Raw genomic sequence first — 24,484 nt, 5'->3', positions numbered from 1 at the left:
CCCTAATTCTTTACTTCCCTTTAGGTAATTTAGCTGGACATAACTCTTTTCACTCCGTATATTTGTCCATGATGTTTGCCCTACCTGGGATGCCTTCTCTGTTCTAGCCTTGAAATATCAGTTTTAGAAAAATGTCCTATCTAAGCCTGGAGGTCATGAACATACCAGTACATACCAGTACAGGGGTTTGCCAGTACAGGGGTTCTCCAGCTCCAAGTAACACAAAACTACCCTGGCTTACTAAAGCAAAAACTAGAAACAGAGAGAAAAGAATTTGTGGTAAGGGTTTAGGATGGATCACAGAATTCAAGGAAAAAGCTAAAGATCTAGTTTTCTCTGAAGAGATAGTAACCAAGACTCTTCCAGGAATCAAGGTGGTAGAAACCAGTGGAGATTTTCTAGGGGAACCACCAGCTAGACACAGCCTCATGGCTTTTCAGTCTTTGGATCACTCAGTTCAAGATTTAGCTTCCCAGGAATAAGCACTTTATTGTCTACTTTGGGCCATGTAACATCTCTTTGTCTAGGGGAAGATGGAGTGTCTTGATTGATCGTCCCACCAAGACTCCGTCTCCCTCCAATGGGAGAGGAGTCATTTGCCAAAGTCACATCTACATATTGTCCACCCAGTGTCCACTACAACAGGCGATGCTACCGACAAAGTCATGAGCTCTCATTATTCATCCCTCTAGCTTCTGTCACTTCTCTTTTAGAACACTTCTCACAATGACAAATTATTAAATTTCTGGATAATCCTTGCTTAAGATTTGAGTTTCCTATGAAGTCCACGAGAGGAGGGACCAATTCTGTCTAACTTCTCACCATAGTCTCAGCACCTAGTCCAATACTTAGCACAAAGGTGCTCAATAAATATTTGTTGGATATGGGAAAAAGCACTTTATCTTTGTTTTGTTATTATTTGTTGATATATACAGTTTACACCACAGAACAATGTTTTGGTCAACAACAGACTGCACATATCATGGTGGTCCCATAAGATTATATCTTATTTTGTATTGTACGTTTTCTATGCTTAAACACACAAATACCAACATGTTACAGTTGGCTACAGTATTTGTACAGTAACATGCTATACAGGTTTGTAGCCTAGGAGCAACAGGCTGTACCATACAAACCTAAGTGTGCAGTAGGCTCCACCATCTAGATTTATGTAAGTACACTCTATGACATTCACACAATGATGAAATTGCCTAACAACACATTTCTCAGAATGTATTCCTGTCATTAAGTGACACATCACTGTATGTATGTGTGTGTGTATATATATGCACATGCATACATATATAAACATATATATATATTTACCTCTGTCCCTAGATAGGATAGTAGACTCCTGTGGGTAGAGTCTATTTTCCCTTAATATTCAGTAAATATTGGCCAAGTGTGGATGATGTCCAGAAACATCGAATTCAGAAGCAGTTCAATTCAAAAAACATTTATCTGGCACTTAATATATGCAAGATCTATTGTCTGTCCTCTAGAGGCTAGCTACCCAGCAAGGAGGCAGACAAATGCACGAGTCATGATAATACTAGGCAAACAGTGGAAATGGCTGCAAAAGAGGCTGTAAAAAATGAGAAAGTAGTTGGAAAGCAGCAGAAGGCAAGAGTCATTGTAATGTTGGAAATCAAAAAGCTTAGCCAGAATATTTTGACCACAAGAAAGGGGGAAGAGCAACTGGGGACACACTTAATAGGTGTTAATTTTTGAATAAATTAACCTCTCAATAAATTCATTATAAGTGACTTAGACAGCACGTCAAGATATTAAATGGTTATTTGCACCTGGCCCTTTCACCTAATTGAAACTGAAGTGTTATTAGCTAAAAATGTACTGCTCTGATGATTCTGTAGATTTTTTCATAAAGGCTGATAGCTGTTAGGAAAAAAGAAATACATCTCTGGAGGATCAGAAGACCAAAAAATAAGGTGTCCTTCCAAAAGATAGTGTAAAAGTATTGCCATTTTCATGAGCAAATTGTTGTAAAGAAAGCCTTAGAGTGAGGAAGCCTATTTTAATATTTTTAATTAAAAAGGTAAGCTACAATTTTGTTTTAAATTTTTTAATTGACTAATAATAACCATATATATTTATGGAATACAGTGTGATGTTTTGTTATATGTATACATTGTGGAATGATTAAATCAAGCAAATGAACACATCCATCATACCACATACTTATTTCTTTGTGGTGCAAACATTTAAAATATACTCTTTTGAGAATTTTGAAATATACAACACATGATTATTAACTATAGTTACCATGCTATTATTAACTATAGTCCCTGAAACATATTCCTCCTAACTGAAACTTTCTACCCTTTGACCAACATCTCCCCTTTCCCCACCCTAATCCCACAACCTGCAAATTCTCAGGGATGTCAAAGACCTCAAAAATTTCAAGGACCCCAAGGAAGGAAGATGTTTGAACCACCATGGAACATATAAGAGAAATCTGTACCAAAAAAAAAAAAAAAATCTTGCCTAGAAAAAGCAATTCTTCTCTTAAGTGCTGACTTTTAGTCAGGACTGATTACGAAAAGAATACACAGCCTGGCATGGTGGCTCACGCTTATGATCCCAGCACTTTGGGAAGGCTGAGGCGGACGGATCACCTGAGGTCAGGAGTTTGAGACCAGCCTGGCCAACACGGCAAAACCCCGTCTCTACTAAAAATACAAAAATTAGCTGGGTTTGGTGGCGGGCGGCTGTAATCCCAGCTACTCAGGAGGCTGAGGCAGGAGAATTGCTTGAACCCAGGAGTTGGAGGCTGCAGTGAACCAAGGTCGTGCCATTGCACTCCAGCCTGGGTAACAGGAGCAAAACTCTGTCTCAAAAAATAAAAAGAATACACTTAACTTTTATAAAAATATGAAAAATTGGAAGATCTAGATGGTGGTTGGAAATGAATGGTGTGGAAAGGCGGGTCAGAGCTGGGTGACAGGCTCAGTAAAGAAGGCTAGACCCCATTCATGCCATAGAATGAAGATGTGGATTTTCATTCCTGTGTACGATGTAGCCCAACCTTGTATTTGTTTTCCCAACATCATTCTTTCCACGCTGACACTGCTCAGGGGTGCAGCCAAGTGGAGACAGATTTAAGTTTGGTTACCCAATGACAAAACCACAGAGGGAACAGTAATAACATCTGGGACATCTAAGGGGCGATACAGCTATAAATTCAGTGAGGAAAGTCAAAACTGTCACATTATATGAAGGGGATGGTCATTGCCACTGGCTTAAAAGAGAGTTTGTCTCTTCTACTTAACATTAACACAAACATATACATTAATTCAATCTGAAACCATGATTTAATATTTTTCAATATCACAATATATTTATTGACATTGATCGACACATGTTAAATGAGTGGTTTTAGAAGTGCCAATGATTTCTAAGAAATGAGCATAGGGCATGAATATGTAATTAAAGATGTGTGGGGTTGCCATGGCAACAACAACAACAACAGAAAGATGTTCTTTTACTGATCCTGATGACTTTGGTGTATATAAGAGGAACTAGGTTTTACGGATCTCAACCAAAATGTGTAAATATTCCCAACAAAGGTTATAACATGTTTCCTCCCAATGATGGCTCCAAATGTCAATTTAAGCTACTTAAATATTCACAGCATGTTCAAACCCTTGGAAGTGTGGCACTGATAGATTTTTTTGAGGTTGCCATCTTATTTTTGGTTTGTTCCTTTTGAAAAATATATGAAAAGGGTTCATTCTTGAAGATTTGAAAATTCCAATTAAACATTGGCTATGAAAATTCCTTAAGGAATGAGGACTCCATGAATTTCTAGTTGAAGGCATGTTCCCATGCCTAACACATAACTAACATTTTGAGAGAAGCACTTCCATTTAGGGGCAGAAAAGAGCTCTCTGCTGGGACAGAGAAGACCCACAATCAGTCAAATCCCTTGCTTCCAGAGCAAAGGTTATGCTCTCTACATCTAGCTTGAGTTTTGGCTTTCATGGAGAAAGCTACATTGAGAAAACAGATCTTAACGTTCAGAGCCCCTGCTGATCATTAATCTCTCATCCACGCTCCCAAGAGAACCCCCATCAGAATAAGTCACTTCTCAGACCTCGGAAAAATACGCATTGGGCTAAGAAGTGAGGGGAAGAGGCTTTTATTATTAAACACCACCATGTGCAGGCATCTTATTTGCCTTCCTTTACATAATCTTCAACATCCCATCAGACAGGTATTTTAACACTCATGTTTCAGAAGAGGAAACAGAGGCATAAGCTCATAGCCTTGTGCCTAGGTCAAGGGTGGTGATTCAAACCCAGGTTACCATCCTTCTGCAGCACCATTTTTATAAAATCGTCACAACACTTCAATGGAATGTTTCTCTCTCTCTGAAATTTTCTGTAGTTTACCCTGATTGGGTCACAAAAGCATCCTATGAAAGATCTCTGGACATTTAACTAGAGACAAATGCTCTGTTCCCAACATGGGCAACAGCGTGGTCAAGGCAGAGAGATAGAAGTGCTTGGCCTGGAGCTGGCAAATTCCCTTGGAGGGAGGGAGGGACAGCAGATGCCCCTGGGAGGAACTCCACCCAAAGGCAGGCTGCCCCCAGGGTATCTGACCACACCACCACGGAGAAAGGCATTTGCTGCCGCCCACAGACATCTGGCTTCATAGCACTTCTCAAGGCCAACATTATTTTTAAAATCGCTATTATTTGAAAGAATCACACCTTCCAACATTTTAAATTTAGAGAAGAGTGAGATGTGTAATTGCCCTGTTCCATCCTTGCTCACCACCTCACTTATGTACTCTCCATAAGATGAAGAGAGTGAACTATTGTCCCCTCTAGAACCTGCTTACAATCCATTTATGAGTCTGAATTCTTTCCTGAATGGACTTGAAGAGAAAGCAAAGACTGAAGAAGGGGTGTTGCCATTAGGAAGCAAAGATCCCCAGAATCTTTCTTTGATCAGGAGGACCCTTGGGGGCTCATGTTTCCTTATGGAGAAGCATGGTTACTTCCAAAGGCCACAACTTTTGTTGGTTTTATGGTATCCTGCTGCCCAAAATTAATCAGATTCTTTCTAAACATAGCAAGTACATTTTCAACTCTTAACAACGTGTGATATTCATTGAGCTCCAGTTACATTCCGGGTACTCTATAGGCTTTTACATGTGTCATTTCACTTCAAGCTCAAGATTGCCCTGTGGCGTACCAGCAATACCTCCATGCAGAGATGGGGAAGCTGAAGCTTCAACACGTTATTACCTTACCCAGCCAGTGAAAAAGTGGTAGAGCCGGACTCAAGCCCACACAACCTGACTCCAGAGCCTTGAAGCACTACTTTATAGTATAAGACAATGGCCAGGTGCAGTGGCTCATGCCTGTAATCCCAACAGTTTGAGAGACCAAGGTAGGAGGATAGCTTCAGGCCAGGAGTTCAAGACCAGCCTAAGCAACAAAGTGAGACCCCCCCATCTCTTGCAAATTAAAAAAAAAAAAAATTAGCTGAGTGTGATGGTACACACCTGTAGTACCAGCTACTCAGGAGGCTGAGGTGGGAGGATCGCTTGAGCCCAGGAGGTTGAGGCTGCAGCCATGATCATACCACCGTACTCCAGCCTCAGTGATAGAGCAAGACCTTGTCTCAAAAAAATAATAAAAATAAAATAAATAAATAAATAAATGAATAAATAAATAAATAAATAAAATGTATTGGCTGCTGAGAGAACACACGTAAAAACGTAAGTAAATAAAAATAAAAAATAAAAAATATATAAGACAAACAAGAATTTTGGGAGGAGAATGAAGGCAGAAAAGACAGGCAGGAAGAAATAATCTAGTTCATCCTCCCTTTGGACATGATTAAGAGACAATCCCTAAAGAAGAGCAATTGTGTTCCACGGCATATGCACCAAACCCTGTGACGAAAACATTGCTAATGTCATTTGTCACAAACCGCTTAATACTCCTTTCTTCTTCCCTACCTTTTGGAGATAATAGTTTTTTTCTCAAATGAGGTTTCTAACCAACAAACAACTCTTGAAAAGCATGGTTTCGAAGACTTAAAATTGCCTAAAAAGCTACCAGAAATGATCAAGTAAAATAGAATGTCAATGTATGATGCTGATTGTGGGCTATTTCAGGGTGGGGTCCCCATGTCTTGTTCAGTTTTGCATCTTCAGTATACCTCACAGTGGGTGAGCTAGGTGATCAATTCTATGTGGTGTCTTCTCTACTGAGTCCTCAGGACACAGCACAGCCCCTGCCACAGAGCAGGTGCTCAACAAACATTTATTGAATGGATCAATTCACTGTTCCATGTTGAATACATAACCTGTATTGAATAGAAAAAACTCATTTACTAAATAGGGCAAATTATGGGTTTTCATTTCTATTCTACACTGTAACTACACAGTATATATGTACCTCTCCTTTGTTTTGAAAGTGGCACAAAAGTAAGAAATCCAGTTTCAAAACACTTCACAGCAAAGGAGAAAAACATAAGAAGTGGAGACAACAGAGAGTTGATGAAAATTCCTAGGAAAAGTAATTTCAAAGATTCAATATAGAAATGATCCCAGGATATCATGGTTTTATTTTCATCAATTGTTTTATTTTGAGAGGAAAAGATTGTTCTTCTAACTTCTATAAACATGCCCCCACCAAAATAGAATGTTTCTTCATATGGCTATGTGACTGTCAGAGAGCAAAGAAGGAAATGTGATGAATTTTGACAGAGAATAATAATAATAATAAAAACCCTTTTATTTATTCTTTAGTACCCTCTCTGGAAAAGGGCATGTATACTAAGAATGGCATAAAATGACAAATATAATGACACTGTAATTTCAAAGAGTGCAAAATGTTAAAAACTTGATAACCATTGTAAAACAGCTTCATAATTAAATTTATATTGAAAATGTCATCACTTTTTATCTATATATTAAAGATATGAAATCAATTTTTAAAGTATTTAAAAAATAATTTCACATATATATTTGTTTCACCTGATATGCACAGTTGTGCTATTTTGCTTTTATGTTGCATGAAGTATTTCATTATTTAAGCTAATTTCAAATATTATTAAACTAAAAGCTTTACATTATTTTTATGTTCACTTGCTAAACGTTCAAACACAGCCACATTAAAACAAACCATTTCGGCTTTCAGCCATCTATTTTTAAATTTTAAGTCATTTTTTTTCTAGGCTGCAAAAGTGTATTACCAAATAAACTGACAAAACATCTCAGCAACTAACGTAAACGTGCAATTTTAATGCCTTCTAATCACACAAATCAATATGAGATTTTTGTACTTGTGCATGACCTTCTTCAAATTATCCCCCCATTTTGGCTGAATCAGAACGAGTGTGGGCTATTTGATAAAAAACCCTAAGTGTGTGAAATAAGAGCCCTCGCTTCTTCTGCCAGACTCCTCTTGACAGAAAGATGATAGAAGCATCACATCCCTGGGAGAGTAAATGCAAACTGACAAGAGATGAGCCTTTAGATGTTGAATATAATCTTGAATTGTGCTTGAAGTGTCTTATTATCTTGTCTTTTGATGTCTGAAGGGGTGGCTCATTGTTAGAAAAAGGAAAACCCTCGTGCATCTTTGCCATCTTTAAAAATTGTTTGGCCTTTAACAACTGCTTTTCCAACTAATGTCCATTTCTCCTGACAATAAATATGGCAGGTCGTCGGCAAGTGACAAACAATTTACTTTACATGCCACACTTTTATGGGTTTTGAGAGCTCATGTGGAAGTATTTTAAAAAGCCCATAGAAATTAGCAGTATTACAAATGTTAAGAGGACTGAGCTCTCCGTGCAGATACTGATGTGAAGTTACTCATCGTGGTTATTTCCTGCTGTTTCTGGTTCTATATCTCACTGGTGCCAGATTCAAAATTCAAGTTCTTTATTTATCATTGACTAAAAATAGCCAGAGAAAATGAAAGAGCAACAATCAGTTCTGACAGATTCCATAAAGGAAATGCACGAATACAGATTTCCAACACACATTGCAATATTCAGAATGGTATATTAAAAAATGCTTATTTCTAAGTAGGAGATCAAGATCAACAATGGGCTTGCTGCATTTTGCCTTTTATCTAAGAATCTTCGGCACGTTTTAATTTTTGCTGCTACTTTGGGTACCCCTTACCCTTTGCATCTACCATTTGTTTTGTGGTTCTTGTTTTAACTTAAAAGTTTAATGATGTTCCTGGTCAACAGGATTTCTTAGCAGCGAAATCACAGTCCTGCTAGTTTTCTGTCACCCAGCCAGATTTTGTGAAAGCTTTCAAGATCTTTTCTCAGACCTCCGTCACTCTAAGAATCCATAAGAATTCTCAAAAGGACCATAAACCGTTACAGGGTTCAGGTTATTGTATCATTATAAAAACATATTGATACACTACAGATGACAAGACGTGTAGCCACCATTCTAGGCTACTGCAACCACCTCGATGCCATCAGCAGTCTCCAATGTGACCAGCTCTTTTTTTGTAAGCAGGCAGCTGTAGACATTAATTCCTTTTAGAACACGAGGCATAATTTTTAACACTTTTCTGATGGCCTGCAGATTCCAGTTGGCTTGTTAGAAAATTACTAGGAATACAGGATATAATTAATGGGAGAAGTAAATATTCAAACTAGAGCAAAGAAATCAACTAGGCTACCTGAAAATTGGAGCAATTTTTTGGGTAAGGCTTAAGACTAAAACCTGCCTTCATCTTAGGAATCAGAATAAAATGAGCCAATCAACACTTAAAACAGTGACATATGTTCCTCCCAAAAGTTTGTGAAAGTTTTCCCTCATAATTGAGAGGATCCTTGTTCTGGATATTTACCCATTCATAGATTATAGAATAGTGTATGGATTTAATTAAATGGATCCGTTGAAATAGGAGTTTCATGCAATATTTTTTGCATGCTTCTCCTTTTGCAAATAGCAAGCGTCCTTTCCAACACATTTCTATTTTGCAATATTTTGGGAAATGAAGTAGGTATATTGAAAAAAATGCCAGTTTTGATGAAGTGCATTTCACTCCCCACATGACTTCCATGTGTATACATTTTTAAATACAGGAACATGTGGGTTTCCATTTGACTTTTTATTTTCCTTTACCCTGGGTCAATTTGGGCAAAAAGTCATGTGCAATAATAATTTTTCATGCTTTTAAAACAGCTTCAAATATTTGCATTTTTAAATCATATTAACCCCTTAGCTTCTCTTCTGCTTTGGCAGTGATGATTCCCTCCTGCAGGAAGTCACCCCAAATCATTAATTTGTAAAAATAAACCTTGCCATATTGGAATTAAAAGACAAATCACCACATATGTGGTCATGAAGAACTGCAAAAGGAGATTAATAATACCACATTAATAGTAAACGTTTAAAATATGATTTCTTTATTGTACACCAATCACTCACTCTACCTTGATATATAGGCGCATAGAATCCTTACAGGAATGTGTAACAAAAAATTGTGCTTAATAACTATTGAATAAAATGCCTTTGACTTAAAAAAAGAAAAGGATAAATATTTATACTGTGATATATGTCTATCCCACAAATAGACAAATATTTAGATTCCCAATATTTAGATCCCAAGAGTCTTCCCTAGCTTGGGTAAGTTGGTATGCTTTAAAAATACATATATTTTCTATAAGTCAAGTTGTCCAAAACCCCCAGATTTCTTTACTGAATTAAACTGCGCAAATTCTGAGGAATCTTCTTGTCTACCGTGCTCAGTAAATAGCAGCATCGAAGAAGACACTGGAACTTGGATTCTAGCCCAAGTATAGCTGAAGCAATACTACAGTATAATTAGTTTCCCTTTTTTAGTAAGCTATTAATTTTGATAAATTTATCAGGGAACTATTTTTTAAATATACAGGAGAAGTACATTTGAATGATGGATGGATAGCATGAACTAAAAGAAAGCTTATTATTATAAATAAGTCTTTGTTAGTTTTATAATAGAGAAAATACATACATACTACAGATTCAGTAAGACAATTTGAAGCATTATATGTGCATGAAGAAAATATGGAGAAAAGCAGACCATAGACACACACAAATATTTTATACAGATAGCGTTACACTTTTTTCACTGTGCACTCACAGTGCCTAAGAAAGAAAATATAGGGAAACAAAAATAAAGTATGGAAGTGGTAAGGAAATAGATAAATTTGCATTGCTATTTTAAAACACTGTGTTAATATCAGTCTTTAAATATGAATTTGTTGGCTTTCACAAACTTCTGTCATAATTATGCTTTTTTTCTCATTAATAGGATGAAATTAAAGAAATACAAAATATTTGGAAGGTACATCAGTCAATCCCAAGAAACACTAATTATTTTACAGGAAAAGATGAAACACTAAGAAAACTACTTAATGCCAAACAATATATGGCAGGATACACGTATTCATTAAATTGTGAAACTGTTTCATGTTGGCTATCACTGGGACATCATAAGTATCCTAAAAATACCTTCATATTCTACTTCATTCGTGAGCTAAACTAACAGGTTTTATTTTGGTTATTTACTAAGAACATTTTTAACCATCTTAATGAATGCAGATTTCATTATACAGTCCCATTTTCAAATGGTCTTTTGTATAGCAAATCTCTGAAGCATTTAGTTCATGTATAATTATATTACTTAGTTTCTCTAATTATAATCTGATCATTTTTCCCTTATATTTTCAAATAGTTTTAATGTCAGTGTGGTCCTCCAATAATAGTGACTTGCTTAGACTATTAGTCATATTGTTCCAGGTAGCTAATTTTTTAATTAAAAAAAATCACAATATATTCTTATTACATATAAGACCTTAAAATCACTTAAGAAGGAAAAACTATAAGAGAAGTTTGGGCATGGATTTTCTTTTCCATCCTCAAATAAAATATAGACATTCATATAACATACTAGGAAATTTTTTAAAGTGGAAGCTAATTATTAAGAAGCGACCTCGGGGGTATGCATCTTGGTTAGGTAGTTTTAAAAAATTATCCTGGAATACTTATAAAACAAAGTTAATTTCCATTTCTCTGTGAATGACAAACTTTCTTTAGCCTCAAGAGATCTAATGTTATTCTTTCTGACCTCTGCATTCACACTAAAAGGGCTTAATCCATTTTTGATAGCTCATAAAGTGTCACAGCACAGAGTAGGAGATGTCTCCAAACAAGTCCACCCTTGTTTCATTTTTATGAAATCTGACTTTGACAATCAGGAGGTGAAAGTTTACATTGAAAAGATTAAGAATCAGATCAACATGTTTAATAATCGACTTCATCAGAAGCCCCCATATTGTCAAAGCACAGATACTCATTTATGAATAAACATTACTTGAAGGTATTCCCAAAGAAAAGCCCAGTGTTGATAGAGTTAGAAGCTCATTCAGAGTCATAGCATGACAAAGTATATGTTCAACTACAAAATACCATATAAAAAATTAAAACAAATTATGCTCACTTGTTTCTCTCTCAAAGAAAAGACATTTGAAATTTAAAAAGATAAACATTTAAAAAGTAAGACTGAAATGGCATGAATAAAAGAAAAGCTGAACAAAAACGCCAGCTAAGTACAGAACCCAGGAAGACAACAAACAAGACAATTCCAGAGCCAGGCTGGATATTAAAGAGAAACCCATCCGCTGGAGAATGGCAACTGTTACTATGAGCTTTCTCTAGCTACCTCTGCCTTTGGATATTTTTGAAAAATTTATTAACCTGACAGCGGGAAACTTTATACAGATTGCCCCCTGACAGGGTGCCAGTTTGGTATAAACACTTTGCTGTCTTTTTCTTTAGCATAAAAAATCAAGAAACATGTTAAGTGGAGCCAGGTGCATATTTGGGCAAATGTGCCTGCTTCTCCGATTGCCTCTGCATTCCCAGGGAAGGCCTGAATAATCAGGGCAGCCCAGTAGCAGAACTGAACCTTCTACCCTTCCTCTTCACATTTACTTTCTTTTTAATGTGTGAATGTCTGATGTATTATTAATCCCCAAATATAAACCAGCAAGGTCGTCAATCAAAGAAAGTGCCAGTTCTCTCACAAATTAACTGTTGGCTGTCTCATAACAAACAAGGTCCACTTGAAACGGTCAAGTGAAATCTCAACGTTGAAGTGGGAGAAAAACGTATTTGGTCAATTCTTGAGAAGGGGAATGCTAGCTGTATAATTAAAGCAGGTAATTAAGAGTGAAAGCAATCTTCTTAAGGGCTGAGCCTTGGGAGCTTGAATCTGGAATGCACCTCTATTTATTAATTATGACATAAACTGGGCTGGGTGAACTACAAAAACACTGTAATACCATGCAACCTTTAAGTCAGAAACATCCAAGACATTCAAGAGACTAAAATGGGATCATTTAAAGGAGGGATGATGTACAGATTAATCTCATTTCTAATACCTTATTTCCTGTTGTTTTTAGGACCATTTAATGACAACAACAAAATATAAGCATTACAGTAATCAAAATAAAAGGGGAGAAAAAAGTAAAACCATATCAGTATTTTGACTTGCTAATGTGCTACCATGGAGTATCCTTGGACACTGCAATATTGAACTTCCTGCTTTAAACAGAGGCCTGGCCTGAGCACCCCAGGCATAGCAAAGAGCTAGCAAAGGCAGGCACAAGGGAAGGTCCCCACTGACGATTCTGACACATATTGTGCACTGTCCCCCATTGAAGTGCACTTAGAAATGAGCAGCTCCACAAACAAATATGGTGAAAAGTTTGAACACCAGTGCCTCTCTCTATGGATTTATTTTTATTTCAAAGCTTACAAATTAATGTTATTTAAAGTGGATTTATTTATCAATGCAGCATTACAGTGGTTTTTCTGGGGCGGGGTGGGGAATCTACTAAACTAAAATTGTCCAAATGCACACAGCCTCTCACTGATTTTTTAAAAAATACCCCAGTGCATTAGACTTTCTTAAATGTAAGAACTGTATCCAAATGTGCATTTTTTTTTTCACTCAAGTAGTCAGCAGCATGACAAGGGCTTGTTTGGCTATTAAACCATAACTGATTTTTGACAAATACCTTATGCATCTCACTTACTTCCACAAATACAGGTTTCTACAGATTTCTTTTAAATAACTGTTTTTGCATAAATCTGTTACTCAAATTATTTAGTTGATTTAAAAAATACACTTTTAATATTTCTTTAGCAAAACTTTCTTTGGTGAAAAGGGGTATAAATTTTCAATTGATATAATACAGAAACTTTTAAAAATATAGAAGCATGATACATATTTTAAATAAATACATTTCTCTAGGGAATTTACCTCATCACCTCCAAGCTAAATCCCTCTTGGGTTTAAGCTCTTGGTACTGATTACTGGCTCCAGAATAGTTAATCAGAATATTATAAATACCCAAGGTACTGAAGCCTGGAGAGAGACGTTTAAATAAAGTAATGAAGACAGTGATCCCATAATGAAGGCCTCCACTGATGCACGGGCATGAGGCAGCCTCACCCCCAAGTGCAGTCCCCATAATGCCCTGCAATGACCTCCACGCTGACCTGCAGAGACCACTGTCTCAAGGGGTGACAGACAATTTAGTCCTTTATCCTTTTGTCATTGAAAGCGACTCCACTGCCATAAATTCTAATCAAGTCAAACTGGATGGCAATTTGAAAGAAAAAAATCTTATAATGCATGTTTCTGTGAGAAAGATCACAGAAAGGAAAAGAAATACACAATATAGTACATTCTATAGCATGGAGGAATCCCTGAGCCAACTTTAAGGCCTTTTTCAACAGCTCACAGATAAATGGCATTGAAAATACCCACTCTTACAAGTATCATTGCATGCAATTTCTTTTATCCTAGGAAAGCACAATATCAGAAGAGAAAATCAACCACAAATTTTTTACTTTGGATGCAATGCTTATACATGGTTTTGTAGTTCCATCTCAGCTCAAGGCTCTTAGCTGTGTGCCCAATTCATGCACAGTGTAGTACAACTGAGAAGCCGGCCACCGAGACTAACACAGCCACCCAAGATAGCTGGGACTTAAAGGAAAGAAATCATGAGGTTTAACTTCAAACAATAAACATTTTCCCAGGAGAAACACTGTTAATAAATCATCTTTCAAATCTCAAATATATATGGGAGAAAATATTTAGGGCATGTTTTATGAGATCTCACTTCTTCGGCTGAGAGTGCATGGGAAAACTTTAGCACACATATTTTTTCCAAGGATATATATTACTTTTATCCTTTCCGCGGTCATTTTCCCGACCAAGTTGTCGATGCTACCATTTGAATTTTAGCATCCAACTTGACTGAATGTGGAACACTGAATTCTTGATAGGCATAACTAAAAGTGAAGCACCACACTGACACGAGTACTATAAATGTCACTAGAGAAACACAGCAACCTCTTCCCTTTAAGATTGTTTGCCAAAGGCCAGTTTTGAGAATGGTTTCCAATATGTACATCACTAGTCACATATTAAATGACTGGCTCTATGTAGCATCACTCATCTGATCACACAGCTAAAGCCCTGTGAGACACAGCGCCAGATTCTCTGATAATCCCCCACCCCCAACCACATGCAAGCCTGTTCTCCTCTATACTGTTTCTTACGGCTCAGAGCTTAGCATAATACAGTCATGAACTGAAAAAGGAGATAGTTATCCTACAGGCTTTAGAAGAATAAATAATGCATCACTTAATGATATCACAGAGAACCACCTAAGCACATGTTTCTCAATGAAATGTGGATTCATCTCTCCTAAGTGTACTTTAGTTTCCATGGCTGTTCAAGTTAAGCAAAACGTTACCACTGATGTAATTACTTTATAAAACACAAGGGCCCTTTTCTGAACTTTCTACTTAGGCTGGCATATGGCTTCTCCTTTCTCCTTCTGGTATTCTGAGCTGCTCAGAGCACTGAAACATTCTGCACAGTATGTTTCCCTTTGGATGCTGTTAAGTGCAGAGGTGCAATTTAAGGAGAGGCATAAAAGGCCCAATGGTTCCTGGAATTTCCTTTGTTTATCCATAGAGGGCATCAGTATTAGCCTTTCTCCTGCAGTTTTGGGCTGAAGGTACCATACTGTGAGGGAAACAGACTTGTCCTCTGGACTGCTAATTTGAACAGTACACAGATGGGGGAAGAGGCTTCAAAGAAATCCATTTATACTGAAATTTCAGGTACAATAAAAAAAACCCTGAGCTCTGCTTGTCTCCTGTTGTTGGTTAATGTCTCTCCATGAAACTAAACATATCAAGATGCACATGATTTGTCTTAATCTGGCCATCTCATTAGAGAAGCCCAATTTTCAATAATACAGTGTATATATAGAAGAATGACAGTTTGAGAAAGAGAGTATATTAGAAAATTATTGTTTAGATAAAAACATAGATGCTGTCAACTATTCAGGAAGAATGCAATTCTTCATTATCAAGTAAAGGGTACAATCAGGACTACATCTAAAAACAAAAAACAGACTTGAACATATGCATATCAAAGAAAATCATAGTTCCTTAAATTGTGTTGCCAAAGTTGCTAAAAATTCTGGGACAGAATTATTCTGGAAAGTTTTAGTCAGTTACGTAAACTAGAATTGCTACGGCCAAGTCCCAGTAATATTAAAAAGTAAGAGCAAAACAGGCCCCCGCAAAGGAAACCTTATGAGAATATTAGAGTGTCTTCCTCCTGATCCTTTCTATTCTTTTTTTCTCATATTGTCTCTAATTTTTTCTCAAGTTCTCAAAACTGTTAATCTACTGATTTCTTCTTGATCTAATTGGAAACTGGGAAATACTCACATTGTGTTTGAAAAATAGTCTAGAGACCAAAGACAATTAAGTGAATTCAAAAGGAATGTAAGATGTAGGTTTTGCTGTGTTCTCTCACACAAACTCAGAAGTTGAGAATTTCAAAATGAAAAGTGGATTCCTTCTAAAATCCATTATGATTTTAACATTAAACTACGAATCCTTAGTAAATGCCATTAAACTTTTAATTCATATCTCTTTGACCCTCTTGGAATTTTGAAGCTTTTTTCTCTACACATGCAAATCAGTAAGACGTAGCATAACAAATCTATAACAGTGTTCAACACTGGGAACCCTAAACAAATGAAAAAAATCAATCACCCCTCTTTTGGATTACTTGAAAGAAAACAAGTTGGAGGTCCAAGCTCAAGTCTACAAAATCCATTTACTTTTATTTTAAATGCATGCAAAGTTTAGGAACAAAAATGTATTATCTGTAGCTTGTTGAACTCAAAATTGATTACTTTTTAAAAGTCAAAGTGCTTACTTAGCATACTCAACATTAGAGGGGCGTGGGCATGGCTTTTACCTTTCTGTAATTCATCATTTTATCTGACTTTTCTCACTACCCTCCTAAAATTGAAGTGAAGGTTTTAGTACATAATTCTTCCTATACGGATAAAAACTTACACTATAAAAAATATTTCTTTAGGGTGAAAATGCTAAAACTCTAATGTGCAGGTTTGGAAATTCATGTCAGAGGTGGCATTGCTGCTTTTCAAAGAAGGGATGCTACCAAAATTTCTTGAAATTGGAATCTAGTATATTGTTAAGCATAAAACAGTATTGTACCCAGAGAAGATCTGAAAAGCAGAGTTTCTCTGTGACATCTCTCTAATGTTTGATTGAGTAAGCATTTAAAATTAGGGAAAAGCTTGTCTGTTGAAGCAAGCTAGCCTAGAGTTGCCAAACTCTCAGGGCAGCTTGCTTTCTGCAGGTTAAAATAAATAAATAAATAAATAAATAAATAAATTAATAAATTAATAAATTAATTAATTAATTAATAAAGCCCGTGTTTCAAGCCGAATTGCTGACTTTCTTAACAAAGTAGTAGTCTATGTAATGATTTTTTTTTTTTTTTGGAGTTCAGGTGCTTGACTGTTTCTTACCTGAGACCAAGCAGTACTCTGCCTGATATATATATGTCAGGTTAGTATGTATGTATATGTCTATGTGTGTGTGCACACACAGGCACTTGAAAATAATTAAAAGCAAACGTTTCAGGAGCAATTGTTCTGAAAACCTAACATCACTCTGTACCCTAAAGTGCTTCTCCAGCAGAGACATCCATTAACATCTATCACTCAGGCACGCGCCTCAACAACCCGCTCCCCTTTCTGATTAGAGATCACAGTTGCATGAGTTGGCTTACAGAGTGTCATCTGTTTGAATGACAGATGTCTTTGCTGGAGTGGCACTCTGCTTGTTCTTGTTTTGTTTATGAAACAAAGATTCCTAAAAGGTCTTGGGTTGCCTCTACTTTTAGTTATGATGCTATAAACACAATGTGGAAAAGGAGAGGGGTAGAGGAGGGAATCAGAGAACCTGTTTTCTTTCCTCATCACCTTTTTTAAAAAAAGAAGAAATATTCATTCTGATTGTGATGACACAATGTTATTTCTCAGAGCAATTCCTGTGTCCACCTTTGTTTACCTGGCATAGCACGACTTGTACTGATATTTTTCAGTTCTCCTCTCCCATCTTTAGACGACAGATAATGTCTTTACTCACCTTCCCCTTAACAAAAGGCTGCGAAGCAACCTGAAACCGAGTCGATATTTACTCAATAAATGTTAACCAATTCTCACAATGGAACCGATTTCCTGATTATTATTACCACTTTCTATTTTTTTCCAAATAATTTCCAGCCTGGGGACTCTAGCAATATTTGACAAGTCAAAATGGGCAGCGAATAAGTTCCTTGTTGGTAAAAGTTTGGAGGACATCCTCCCAGCCGGCTGGAATCAGCTTCAGTGGCTTAGCACCTCCAAGATGCTCCTTTTTAGTACTTACGGGAAAACTGAATGAACAACAGAAAAAAAGGGGGGGTTGGGGGGGTTGGATTGCTCTTCCGGACAACATGGTAGTACTGAAATGAAATACCTAGACAGACTTACCGAAGAGCTTGCTGGGAGTGTCCTCGCTGTCATTTGATTCCACAGGCGCAAGCAGGGGCTCATTCAGCTCGCTGTCTGAAGTAGCAGCCTTGTCCTCACCTGTCAACTCCGCATTCATTTCACTCCGCACTGACAGCAAGGGCTTACTGACTTGTCCAGCTATCATTGGATCCTACGATGGGCGAAAAGAGTGAAGGGGAGGAAAAAAAAAGTGGCAGCTTTAGAGTGCGTGTCCTCTCTCTCCCTCTCCCTCTCTCTTCTCTCTCTCTCTTCCACACACACTCTCCCTCTCTCCTCTCTCTCTTATCTCTGGCTGCTCCCGCTGTTATTGCTGGCTGCAGTCAAGTGAAGAGCTATTACAGATCCGATGAGTTCTCCATTACTCCCCACCCTATTAAAGCTCAACTAGCATGTGAGAGATTCAGGAGGCTTCGGAGGAAAAAAAAAAAAAAAAAACTTCTTTGAAAGCAACCTAACCAACACAGCTTTAATTGTGGGATATGCTTTTGTGCGAATGTTTTTACACCTTGTTCTGTCTTTAATGCAGTAAGAAAAAAGAAAGTGCTGGGCTTGTACTTCAGCAACATACTAAAAAGGAAGAGCACCCTATGGAGGAACCATGGGCTATTTTAAGAAGCCTTCTCCCCGGGGGAGAAGCAATTAAACCCTATCCCAAGAGCAGAGAAAAAAGATAGGGAGAAAAGAGACCTCGAAAGGCTTTCAATGGAATAAAAGATATTTCTTATGTAAATTCTATAAGCACCCTTAGAAGTTGGCTTCACTGGTCCCAGATTGGGAACCGGAGCTGACCCCAAATCAAATGAACATTTTAAAGCAAATAATACACAACACAATACACGAAAATTGATTCAAATTTTTTTTAAGGAATTGGGAAAATACTTACAAACTGTGTTCAATAATTCGGATACCTAGAGCATCGTACACCCAGAGCATTAAAGAAAAAGAAAACAAAAATCGCCTTCAGAAAAGACAAACTTTCCCCCCTAATTATTTAGATCTGCTTTATCTTCAGCTCATTAAGGAGGGTATTTTAGGATCAGAAATATTTTCCAAGTGTAGTCTTTTATTCCATTTGCAAACTGAGATGCATAATATTGTTTTGGCACAATATCGGATGCAGAAGGAAAGGAGAGCAAGAAGTGCCCTTTTTGCGAGATCTGGGAGCTATTTATTGCCAAGTTCATGCCTAAATGGTTCCTGAGCAGGAAACAGGTGACCAGCACAGAAGCAGGTGGGGCGGCATGCTCCCGGGTCCCACCATTGCATTGGTTGCGGTATGCCTGTGTTTTTTTTTTTTTTAATGTATTCATGCTTGAAAAGTGAATTTGATATGACACATGATAATCTATGAAAATGTTAATCAATACAAATAGTTTAAGCTGTCATCAAATGCACTTCTTTAGTCAATACTCATACCATTGAAAACAATGTCACTGTCACCAGGGCTTAATTTGCACAGCACTTAAATATTGGACTCTGTGCATCAATGCACTTCTTCTTCAAATACTGTAGGTAAACACATTTTCTCCCTATTTAAGGCTGAAGCACTCAGCACGCATTTAGCTGAGCCGAATCCTCCCTTTTGAATACCTTGATAGGTCCACTGGAGGGCAAAATTAATACTTAATTGAATCTCACAGTCATCAAAATAATCAATACTTTTTTATTATTTATTCTTTACAGTCTGTTGACTGTTTCAAACCTCTGAGGGAATGGTGGAAAGGATTCATGGCTTTGAAACACTGTCATTTAACAAGGTAATTTTCAGTGGGGCATTAGGGGTTGTGAAACATATAATAAAACAAAAATGGTGGCTTATAATAGGAAGAAAGAAAAGAATTATATTTCTGCCATCTAACAAAACAGGATAAATAAAAAAGCAAGTGCAGAGAGAGAGAGTGAGAAAGGAGGGGGATGAGGGAGAGAGAAAGACTGGCTTTTGAAGGGTTTTATCATATCAAGAGCAGAGCCGAGCTTTCATAATGCTGACATTTCTCATCCTGACAATCCTAAACAAGTGGAAAGGATGAGATCGCAGATATCATCTTTCATCACATTCCCCAGCTTAAGAACCAACATGACAGCTCCTCTCCCCTTTACACTGTTAATTACTAAATAAAATACTACTCTCTGTCAGCACCAGATTATTGCAGATAGCAACCACAAACATTTCTCCATTGTTTTCCCCCCTCAGAAATGGTGATACCTACCTTGAACTCTTTAGAAAAGAAATTAGACTTGTCTCACCATATTGTAAATATTTGAAATATAATCAATGTAATCAATGTGGTCGATTCACAGTATTGTCAGCTTGAATTTGCTAGTGATAGATTTGCATTTTGTTTACTGGGTCTTGTTGCTGGGATTTGGAGCGCTTGAAACTTGGGGGAGATGGGGGAGGCAGGCAGAAGGGAAAAGAGGCACACAATTCTCAAGATTTCTCTGGATCTCTTTCCTAAATATCTAAGAAAGCACGCATGTTCGAGTTCTGATTCAGTTGGTGGGTGGGTGGGTAGGGAAGGGAACAACGCTCGTTGGTTGACCTCGTGGCGTTCCTAAGTATACTCGTCATGTGATGTCAAGATCCCAGGCTTACATTCTAGTCCACTCTTTTTACTTTTTAAAAGGTTGAATCCTCAATCTCTCTAATCTAAAGGAAGGGGTGTGACCTATACCTTTGAGACACCCAGTCTCTGTCGCTGTACTGCTCATCTGAGCATTTTTTAAGATAATGTTAATGATAAACTTATGTTGAGAATAGCAGTCTTATGATAAATCAGACATGGTTATTAATGTGCCAGTGAATATCTGGGTAAACTTAAGAAAGAATATTCTACTCTTGCTTTATTTGTGAAGGGTCAAACTGAATCCCGAATCACACTGACGAGCTGAAATGCAGCTGCTGAGTTCAAGTGTACTTAAATCTTTAAGATGTTCTGTCTGGCTGATGTGTGCAAAACATGCACTGGCAGATGGTATATGTTCACTGACCATTAGCTCTTCTTCCTTAAATTACTTTTATGTACCTCATACATGGCTAGGTTCCCAACTAGTGCCTCTCACTGACTTGAGCTTTGAAAATCCAAGAGTTTGTCATTCAAGTACTCATTTAATTTTTTTTGTCTTACAAAACACTTTACATTTTCCATAATGCAGCTCTAGCCCATATATATATTTTTGTGTGTGTGTGTGTGTGTGTGCATGACATGGTTAAACAGCAAACCCCTAGTGAGGCAGAGAGCAGACAGCTTTTAATCACAGCTGCAGCCACTGGGGGGTCCATTTGAAAATGTGTCACAAGCAGTAACCAGTGAGTACAGACTTATAAGTGATGGGGGAGTGCCTCTTTCAAGTAGCACTCGGCTTGGAAGTCATTCTCTCTCTGCCAAGAGCCATAGCAGTCTGTGAAATCCTTTCTGTCGGAGTGAAGAGAGGATTTTCCAACATGCATCTACGTAGGTGCTTGTAGAAATGTAAGAGACCTGCAACTTCAACCTGTACAAGGATCTCTGCAGCGGTAAACAGGAACAGAAGTAGCTAGTGCAGGTGAGAAGTAAAATAGAGCTGATGAAGTTTCTTACTTGAAACTCTGAAATTGTTACTATCACAATAGAAGATGTTGAGACTTCTTTGCAATTCATTTATCAACCCTGACAGAAGAAAGTGACTAGTCCACCATGGAACAGTATTGCATGTGTGCAATAGGATGTGGCATGTGCCAATACAGGACACTCACGGGGCCATAAGAGACCCAAGAACCAGATGGTGGAAAAAGGAGAAGCAGAAGTAGTTTCTATTAGCAAAATCGCAACAAAAATTTTCACCGTGTCCTACAAAGAGAGGACTGCAATCACCATCAGAAACTACACAGTGATTATCTGTCTCCTTCAAGCATTATGAAGGAATAAAAATAGGTCCCACTTATTGAATGCCTTTACCAGACAGTCTCCTCAGATGGATCTAATGTTACCCCAGCTATGCAAGGTATTAGCTCCATTGTGTGGGTAAGAGACGGAGGCTCAGTGAGCTAAGTTTCTTGCCCCAAAGGCATGCAGCTAAGTGGTAAAGCTGCATTTTCAATCCTGGCCAATTCATCTCCAAAAGTCAGCACCTTTTTTACCCAGTAGGCATTGAGTGAAAAATTCAAGGCTTATGGACTTAGTAATTCATGGGGTATCCCAGATTTTGGATGATGAGCCAGAGCCAGTGGCTGTGAAGGGTGTTAAAGCCTGGATAACCTAGTCCCAGACATACTGTGTGTAGTATTATCTTCCCTACAGAATGTAGGAACAAAACAGCTCTCTGGCTGACATTGCTTGAATGAAATCTATGGGGCAATACGGTATAGTAGACAGGATATCAGATAGTGTTCAATACCCAGGCTTGCATTCAGCTTCACCCTCTAGATAAACATGGCAAGCCACTTAACCACCTTTGGCCTTGGTTTTCTTGTCTAGAAAGTGAAAAGGCTATAATAAAACAATATTTCCCAAAGTACATTCCACAAAACACTTGCCCCAAAAGATACTCTACAACAAAAGAGTTCTGCAGTCATACCCATGTGGAAAACTCAGCAGGGAAGTCTACCAGGAAAGAAGTCGATCTATCTTTCTTATTCTAGCACTTTCCCAAGATTATCTGACCATGGGAGGTCTTTGCCTTATAACTCTTATATTATCTAATAGATCTGGAATGGGCAAGGTTCGATTATGTGTAAATTACTGCACTAATTTTTAATGATTCTATAATACTAAACTCAAACACTTCTACAAGTACATATTTGTGTAGTGCTTCTCACATTCTAACAACTTTTACCTAATTAATGCTTCTTAGTTTATTTATGTGTAGTTAGCATATATGATATATGATTTACTATATACTAACCATATATACTGTCATTATATGCTAACTTCTGATGTACTTTCATATAATTTTTAAATAGAGATGTCCAAGTGTACTTCTATCATAAAGCCTTTAAAGAGTAGATACGGGGTACTGTATTAAGGAGGAGAATTCAACTTGGGCTTTGTGTTTTTTTAACCACACTGCTAAAAATAATACCACATAAACAAATACGTAATTCAGCTAAAGACCTTCAATAATTTAACCAACAGAGTTTTGATAAGCATATTCATTCTCATTTTATAGTCGGAGAAACTAAAGATAGCGAGATAATTAACTCAGCAAAGCATCCGTGTCCAGTGGCAGCCACATGATGGAAATACCCACACCTCTCTACACTGAGCTTGAAAGAGGTCCAGCATATTTTTACGTACATGCAAACTAATGATGAAACAGTCCATCAGAATAGCTTTGAGGAAAATGCAAATAACACAGGCAGGCTTCAAAAATCCAGGGAAACAATTCATTTGGTTGTGAAGCACTCGAGTATGGTAAAGTTATACAATACACAACAGATTTATTCCTAGAATTCAATAGAAAAATTACATTCATTATAAAGAAAAAAAAGTATTGGATTTTCCCTCCTCTCAAAATGCTACATTTCAACTTGGGAGAAAGGATAGAAACAAATTACCTACATCCAATTTAAGATGCAAACACACCATCATATTTTGTGTTTAGTTTTTCCCACGGAGAAGAGGTAAAAATTGAAATCAAAAAGAATTAAGAGGAAGAAACAAGGCGTTGGTAGGTTTGGGGAAAGGGTAACTTCAAGTGTGAATATCATTACCTTAGTCGTGAAGAAAAACAAACTTTCTTTTATTAATTACCAAATATTATTAATTAGTTTAGCTCTTGATATGATATTTAATATAAGAGTATTTCTCCCAAAAGTTATAAAACATTTCTAATTTTTCATCATTCAATATTTCCTTACCTTTTCAGGAGTTTTTTTAAATAAGAACTTCTATTTGACTTTCTGAAATAAGACCATATTTTATTTTTATAAGTGTTTTTTATTGACGTAAGTATACGTATTTATTGTAGAACATTTTGAAAATTTGGGAAGATCAAAGAAGGATGCTAAAAGTATTATAAATTCACCCACAACGTATTATTTTATTTTAAATTTCACTTTTTGGGCTGCAAACAAAAATTATTTTGGAAAAAAAGTGGAAAATCCCACATTTCTGGCAAATATTCAACAGACAAAAATTTCCATTATAATGCACTTCACTATAAAGCTTATACATGCATACCTTCAATTGCTCCACAGTAGATTTTCACAGCCAAATATTGATCCCAGCACGCACTTCCTTCCTCAACTCAACATTCCCAACTGCTATCTCTTTCCCCCTGTCTCTCCATTTTGCAGTTAGTGTGGCTGAAATTTTCTTTAATCCTATCCCAAAATATATGAGATAAGTATTCTGTGAAAATCAAGCAGGACATTCAAAATTAAAAATAAATGCTGCGTTTAACAGTGGGGTACTAAAGAGGGGACCCCATGGATATTGCCTGTTTTAGCGCTAATTACTGGCAGGATTTTTTTGCTCTCTCTTCCATCTTGGTTCCCATACCAATGTGGCTTTCTATATCCCGTGAAGGAT

The 24,484-nt window shown here is 37.1% G+C and overlaps 1 protein-coding gene across 3 annotated transcripts in view; it reads right to left on the bottom strand.

Moving 5' to 3' along the window:
* Nucleotides 1–24,484, bottom strand: part of POU6F2 (POU class 6 homeobox 2) — a 496,479-nt gene that overhangs the window by 369,602 nt on the left and 102,393 nt on the right. For 2 of the 3 annotated variants that reach the window (XM_063708481.1, XM_063708482.1), the window contains exon 1: nucleotides 17,952–18,371. In XM_063708481.1, the coding sequence (XP_063564551.1) occupies nucleotides 17,952–18,117 (166 nt within the window). In that variant the 5' untranslated portion in view covers nucleotides 18,118–18,371. Of the gene's footprint in view, nucleotides 1–17,951; nucleotides 18,372–24,484 lie in introns of those variants that run through there. The other variant, XM_055347656.2, reaches the window with a different exon arrangement.

Source organism: Gorilla gorilla, chromosome 6 (genome assembly GCF_029281585.2).
Source record: "Gorilla gorilla gorilla isolate KB3781 chromosome 6, NHGRI_mGorGor1-v2.1_pri, whole genome shotgun sequence".
Lineage (NCBI taxonomy): Eukaryota > Metazoa > Chordata > Mammalia > Primates > Hominidae > Gorilla > Gorilla gorilla.
This window is presented reverse-complemented; position numbering and strand designations above follow the sequence as displayed.